Consider the following 7,039-nt stretch of genomic DNA (forward strand, 5'->3'; position numbering starts at 1 on the left):
TGCCCCTTCAGTTCTAGACCCTCCAATCAAAAATGGACGGCAGGCTTGTTCTGGGCTTCTGGCAAACAAGGACCTTGTGCAGAGGAAGTTCCTCCTCTTCTTTCCTTGATCCCAGGGTTCAGCCTCTCTTGTGAGTCAGAGTGGGGAGTGGATGGCAGGGTGACCAGATGATCCAAATAGAGTGGGAGCTGTGCTAATGGACTTGCAGCTGGCAGCTGGATTCCAGGGTAGGTAGGAACTGGTAGGGCCCTCTGATTACCCAGCAATAGGGCGATTGAGTTGGAGCACCTGCTGGCTCCACCTATAATCAAGTCCGCCCCATCTCCTCTGCCCCTGTAACAATCAGAGGTATAAATGGGGATCTGAGTTCACTCTGTCAGATTCCTGCTTCCCAGCTCTACTTGTTTGCCTCTGTGGGCACCACCGCTGAAGACATACATCCATCAGCACTGCAGCCCGGCACCATGAGGGAGATTGTGTACATACAGGCAGGCCAGTGTGGCAACCAGATTGGCGCAAAGGTGAGCATGGCACTGGCCTAGCATCCAAGTCTCAAATTTAGGGGAAGGAGAAGGAGGACAGGTTGGAGTGTGGAGGTGGTGGTGGTCATGGCTAGGCTGAAGTAGGTGGGGCTCCATAGTGGTCCCTAACCTTCTGCAAATGAAGTCCCCCAGATAGCTTCTCCAATTTCCCTAATTTGTGTGGCCCTGGTGGGTGTGGTTTTTAAACAAGGCTGGGGTGGTTTCAAATCCCTTGCATGTCTTAGTCTTACCTGAGACTCAAGTCTTTATATTTAGTTTCCTGGGAATAGACTAATGCACGTTTGGTCTGGTTTGAATGCAAGGAATGCATTGTTTTTTAGCTGAAAGATACAGGCAATTCCCTTGTGTCAACTGATGAGTGTCAGATAATTGTGAACAGTTCTTCTACCTTAATGCAAATTTCTCTGAGTTTCATGCCCCATCTCAGCTCCCTTAAGTTGGGTGTTTTCTAAATCATTGGTTGTCGTGTATGCTCTGAGGACACTTGGGGTTCTGGAGACCCTTCTAACTGAGTCTTCAAGTTACTGCTTTGGCAATTTCATGTCCATGTAAGGCCAATTACTCGTCATAGAATACAAACAGAATATGGTACTGCATAAGATGGAATACTCATAGGAGAACCCAGACATCTTCTATTCAGCCAGATAAGAGATTAACAAAACTAAAATACCACCCATGTCTGTGCTTTTTTAAATTTAGAAAATATAATTTTTTTACAAATATATTTGTGTCAACAGGACATGGGTTTCTTTTAGTTACTTTAAAATGCATTGTTTGGACAGTTAACATTCTAGTTCATAATACACTTCTATTTCCATCTCAGTTTTGGGAAATGATAAGCAATGAGCACAATATTGATTGCACTGGCAACTACTATCGAGACAGCCATTTACAGCTGCAGAGAATCGAGGTGTATTACAATGAGGCAACTGGTGAGTGTCTCCCATCTGGTTTCCCATACGGTGGCAAAATAGTTCCCAAGGGAATACTAATGAAAAGGAAGGAGTTCCTGCCTTTCTTATGGTAGTATTGTAGTTTTAATTTGTGACCTTGATCTTATAAGTCAAGTGCTGTACCCAACTGAGACACTCCACCAGATACTTTGTTTTAATTTTTGAGTATATTCTTGTGAATTACCCCAGGAAAGCCTTATACCTGAGTTCCCCCTACCTCTACTTGCTGACTAACCACACCTGGATTTTTTTTTCGGTCATGGAGCTTGAAATCTGGGCCTAGGCAATGTCGCTCAGCTCTTCAGCTCAAGGCAAGCGGCTCTACCACTTAAGCCACAGTGCCACTTCCAGTTTTCTGGTGTTTTATTGGAGATAAGAGTTTGCCGGCTTTTTATGCCCTGGTTGGCTTTGAACCGTGATTCTCTGATCTCAGCCTTCTGGGTAGCTAGGATTAAATGCGTGAGCCCGCTTCACATAATTAAAAATGAGACTGCCTAAATATGCATTCTAAAACAATTGATAAAATATAAAATAATCCAGTGCCATTTGGTTGTGTGCTGATCATCCTAAGCTCAAGGCCTGGGCACTGACTATGAGCTTCTTTTGTTTTGGGTAGTTTCTTGGAGATGAGTCTCCCAGACTTTCCTGCCCCAGCTGACTTCAATCTGCGATGCTAAGGTCTTATCTCAGATTTTTGAGTAGCTAGAATTACACCTGTAAGCAAGCAGAGCCCAGTTACATTGCCTCTTTAAAATATAGATTAAATTTCTAAAACAATATTTTGAAAAAGAAAATTTTAATAATTTTAAAGAGGGATGTTAAGTCACTAATATATATGAGAATAGTCCAAATCTCAAAGCATAAATAAAGTGTCTTACCCTGAAATCTATAACATTTCTGGTCTTGAGCATTTTGAATATGAATACTTAGCCAAAAATATTTTTAAGGTTTTTAAAGTAAGAAAACATTCTTTTGATGTAGAAAAAACCAATACTAATTTGTAAACATTGCTTTTAAATGATTAATATTGTCTTTCCTAACATAAGCAGCCTAATTGAAGTCTACAAAGCAGATTTTCAATTTTTGTAACTGTCAATGTAAAGATCATTTAATTTTATATTGAGTTTCTATTCTGCATTATTGTATACAAAAAGAATCGTGGATAATTGGCTTTCCTATGTATTAATCCAATGAACAAGTACAAACAAAAGTACAAAACTATTTAATTTGAGTTTTATAGATCTATATTTTGGGATGTCCTCACCTTGGTTGAGAGTGGTTGGGATGGATTGTGTCACTCCTATGAACAGAATTTTAGGTTGTGTCTTTATTAGATCCTGTATATCCAGCAGGATGGCCAGTTTTCTTCATGTGAATGTTTAGGAAGGGGGTATTCTAAAACTGGTGTTTACATCATGTTAACTGCTTTCCCTTGGGCCAAATCAGGATAAATGGGAAATTGCAAGTCATTGCTCAAGGTTGCTCTGAGTATTTGAATACAAGGATGTGTGCTGTTTGATAACAATTATTGAAAAATTATAAGACAATAAATATATATTGTATAAATGTTTTCTCCAGGAAAGCCTTACACTTGAATTCCCCTACATCTACTTGGTGAATAGCCATACCTGGCTTTTTTTTTTTTTTTTGGCGTTGGGGTGTAGGTCATGTGGCTTGGACTTTGGGCCTAGGCACTGTCCCTCAACTCTTCAGTTCAAGGCAAGCAGCTCTACATCTTGAGCCACAGTGCTATTTCTGGTTTTCTGTTAGTTTATTAGAGATAAGGGTCTTAAGGACTTTTCCTGCCCCAGCTGGCTTTGAAGAGTGATCCTCTGATCTCAGCCTCCAGAGTAGCTAGGATTATAGGCATGAACCTGGTTCATTTCTTGAGAAAGGTAATTGGGGAAGGGGAGGGATAGTGGGAGAACAACAAAGTAAGGGGTAACAATTTTTGACAAGAAATGTTCTCATTTCTTTACTCATGTAACTAACTCCTCTATACAGCACCTTTACAATAAAATAAAATTAACAAAAAAGAGAAAGTTTCTTGCTGATAGGCACTGGTAACTCATTCCTGTAATGCTGGCTACTTAGGAGGCTAAGATATGAGGATCATGGTTCAAATCTTGCCTGAGCAGAAAAGTCCTTGAGACTCTTATCTCCAATAAGAAAACTGAAAGTGGGGTTGTGGCTCAAGTGATAGAGTGCTAGCCTTGAGCTGGAGAGCTGAGGGACAGTGCCCAGGCCCAGAGTTCAAGCCCCACGATGAACCACAAAAAAAAGTGTTGCCACCATTCTTTTGCACCATTAGACTCAAAGCCTGATGCTCATCTTTGCCTCATGTGTAGCTGAGATTTCAGCCACCATGCCCAAAGCAAAGGAATGAATATTCAATGGAAATAGACAACTGCAAACATCCTTAAAGTTGCTGAAGCCTCTTGCATGGGGATTCATGCTCAAGATATCTTTTCTGTTTCCATGTCTCAAATGCTGTAATTTTTGTAATGAATGCTGAGGGTCACTTAGAATCATAAGCTCTGCCCCCTAAGTTCCTTGTCAAGGATAGGCCTAAGTCAACTCTTTTTCTCACAGGCAACAAATATGTTCCTCGGGCCATCATGGTGGACCTAGAGCCTGGAACATTAGACTCAGTGAGATCGGGACCATTTGGCCAGAGCTTTAGGCCAGACAACTTCATATTTGGTAAGCCATCATGGTCCATGGATCCTAACATCCATGCACTCCAGTGCTGGGCTGAGACTTTATCCATCTTGATATTGTCCTCACATAACCCACCTATTCCAGTCCACGGGAGTCATGCCCCTGGCCTCTCAGACAGCTCAGATCAGTGCAACTCTGCAAGCCCTCCATGACAAAGAAGCCTCTGAAGGGAAAGAGCAGCAAGTAGCGAAAGCCACCAACAAGGTTTCAGCACTGCTGGTCATTTTAAAGCCCTGGCAATAACAGAACACTTCAGGACACCAGAAATCAAAGCACAGCTATGTGTGAGCAAGGTGCAGACAAGTTCTTGCAGTTTAGCTTCCCTCTGACCATACTGTGTGAAAGTAACTACATTTCCAGTATTGAGGCAGGCTCGGTTCTTCATTTCTAGAAGTACTTGATTTGGGTTAAAATGTATTTTCCTTCACACTCTTTACTTTTCTTTAGAACCTGGGTGATTTGTAAGGTCCCAGATACATTGAAAACATTTCCTTTATCTAATGTAATAGCAAAGGTTAGCTCAGAAGAGTCCTATTGTCTTCACAATAGGACAGGCACAGTCATTTTTCTTGGAGTGTGTCTCTCATCATGTCTTTGTGTCTGATAGGCCAGAGCGGGGCAGGCAATAACTGGGCAAAAGGCCACTACACGGAGGGGGCCGAGCTGTTGGAATCGGTGCTGGATGTGGTACGGCGGGAGTCAGAAAGGTGTGACTGTCTCCAGGGTTTTCAGCTGGCCCACTCCCTGGGAGGTGGCACTGGATCAGGCATGGGCACCCTGATTCTCAACAAGATCCGAGAGGAGTATCCAGACCGCATCATGAACACCTTCAGCGTCATGCCCTCCCCCAAGGTGTCAGACACCGTGGTAGAACCTTACAATGCGATCTTGTCTGTCCACCAGTTGGTGGAAAATGCAGATGAAACTTTCTGCATCGACAATGAGGCCCTGTATGACATCTGCTTCCGCACCCTGAAGCTGCCCACACCCACCTATGGAGACCTGAACCACCTGGTGTCAGCCACCATGAGTGGAGTCACCACCTGCCTGCGCTTCCCCGGCCAGCTGAATGCAGATCTGCGCAAGCTAGCCGTGAATATGGTGCCCTTCCCCCGCCTACACTTCTTCATGCCTGGCTTTGCACCCTTGACCAGCCAAGCCAGCCAGCAGTACCATGTTCTCTCAGTGCCCGAGCTCACCCAGCAGATGTTTGATGCCAAGAACATGATGGTCGCCTGTGATCCCCGCCATGGTCGTTACCTGACAGCAGCTGCCATCTTCCGAGGCCGCATGTCCATGAAGGAGGTAGATGAGCAGATGCTCAACATGCAGAACAAGAACAGCAGCTACTTTGCAGACTGGATTCCCAACAATGTGAAGACAGCTGTATGTGACATCCCCCCGCGTGGCCTCACAATGTCAGCCACCTTCATCGGCAACAACACGGCCATCCAAGAACCTTTCAAGCGCACCTCAGAGCAGTTCAGTGCCATGTTCCGGCGCAAGGCATTCTTGCACTGGTACACGGGAGAAGGCATGGATGAGATGGAGTTCACTGAGGCTGAGAGCAATATCAACGACCTGGTGTCCGAGTACCAGCAGTGCCAAGATGCCACTGCTGATGAACAGGGGGAATTTGAAGAAGACTTGGTGGAGGAAGAAGTTTAAGACTTCCCATTGGTAGCAATGCAACAGGACTGTCAGAGCCTGCCTACTACTTCTCAAATGAATGGTGCTTTCCTGAGCTCCTGTTGTCCTGCAGTGAGGTCCCTGCTGTGTATCATCATGCACAGCCTTTCCAGTCAGGAACTCACTGATGGTGAATGTAAAAATGCAGATTTCTTTTAAATAGTATTATTCTAAAGCCTTATTTATAAAAAATAATGTATACATTTTGTACTCTTGAGTCCTTATTCTTCTTTAGGATTTAATCTTATTAATATAGAAATGGTGCTCAAGAGGAATTTCAAATTCATGGCGTTCCCAGTATTTTGAAGAGGAAGATGACAAATGCCAATGTTTATTTTCCCTGGCCCAGTTTTAAAGTTAGCAGTCTCTCAATAACATTCCAGTAGCATAAAAACAGTTTGAAGAGAAAGTAAACCAGATCCAGATGTTACAATTTTCCTAGTACCAAGGTGATGTTTGGAGTACTGAAGGGATTGATGTTCAAGACTTGTCTGGGCACTGAGGTAGCAGGGCCTCTTCCTCCTTTATTCTGACACAGGACTTGCTTATCCTGCCACCTAGTATGCATTCCTCTTTGGGAATGGGACCTAAAAATGCAGGTATGAATACTGGCCATAAGGATCTCCTTCTCCTTCAGACAACCACAGGTTCTGGTCTCATGCCCCATCAGAGGGATTTCATTCACATTCCCCAGAAACAGTAGCAGGAACCCCAATCCCTGTGCTTATAGTTCAGTTGGCAGTGAAGCAGCACTCACAAGATGAGTGCAAGATCCTGGTTGCCAGGGTAGTTTCTCAAGGCATCTGTCAGCTCTAAGGACAGAAATGAGTCTAGCTGTTTGAGGGAGTGAGAAGCTGACCAGTCCCATAGCGTATCGATATCTGCTTGATTCAGTACTTCCAAGTCAAGGAGTGGAAGGGAGACATGGCCCAATGACCCATTCTCATACTCATTTTCCAGCATTTGAAGCTGTCTGAGGCCCACAGGGGGTTGTAAGGGAAAAAGATCCAGCCTGTTGGGTATGTTTACTTTGCATGAGTGAGACAGAAATCTCAATTGCTTAGAACCTACACAATGGCCAGGAAGAGGGTGAAAACTTCTGTTTTCACCAGAGTTCAAAATCATTCACTAGTT

The 7,039-nt window shown here is 43.8% G+C and overlaps 1 protein-coding gene across 3 annotated transcripts; it reads left to right on the forward strand.

The window, feature by feature from the left end:
- Positions 1–464: 464 nt before the first annotated feature.
- Positions 465–5,884, forward strand: LOC138805391 (tubulin beta-2 chain-like). 3 transcript variants are annotated; one of them, XM_069990152.1, is made up of 4 exons: positions 465–521; positions 1,366–1,474; positions 4,088–4,198; positions 4,824–5,884. In XM_069990152.1, exons 1-4 carry the CDS (start codon positions 465–467, stop codon positions 5,882–5,884), a joined length of 1,338 nt encoding a protein of 445 aa, XP_069846253.1. The 3 variants fall into 3 exon arrangements, with proteins under 3 accessions (XP_069846253.1, XP_069846254.1, XP_069846255.1); XM_069990153.1 differs by lacking the exon at positions 4,088–4,198 and having other exon boundaries at positions 1,366–1,480; XM_069990154.1 differs by lacking the exon at positions 1,366–1,474 and having other exon boundaries at positions 465–498.
- Positions 5,885–7,039: the final 1,155 nt, after the last annotated feature.

Source organism: Dipodomys merriami, unplaced genomic scaffold (genome assembly GCF_024711535.1).
Source record: "Dipodomys merriami isolate MVZ:Mamm:240054 unplaced genomic scaffold, mDipMer1.0.p SCAF_391, whole genome shotgun sequence".
In the NCBI taxonomy this organism is placed as follows: domain Eukaryota; kingdom Metazoa; phylum Chordata; class Mammalia; order Rodentia; family Heteromyidae; genus Dipodomys; species Dipodomys merriami.

Excerpts from the sequence above, each read along its gene's own strand:
- LOC138805391 (XM_069990152.1), top strand. The coding sequence starts at position 465 with ATGAGGGAGATTGTGTACATACAGGCAGGCCAGTGTGGCAACCAGATT. Across the intron at positions 522-1,365 it reads GCAACCAGATTGGCGCAAAG|TTTTGGGAAATGATAAGCAA; the intron begins GTGAGCATGGCA and ends TTTCCATCTCAG. Across the intron at positions 1,475-4,087 it reads GTATTACAATGAGGCAACTG|GCAACAAATATGTTCCTCGG; the intron begins GTGAGTGTCTCC and ends TTTTTCTCACAG.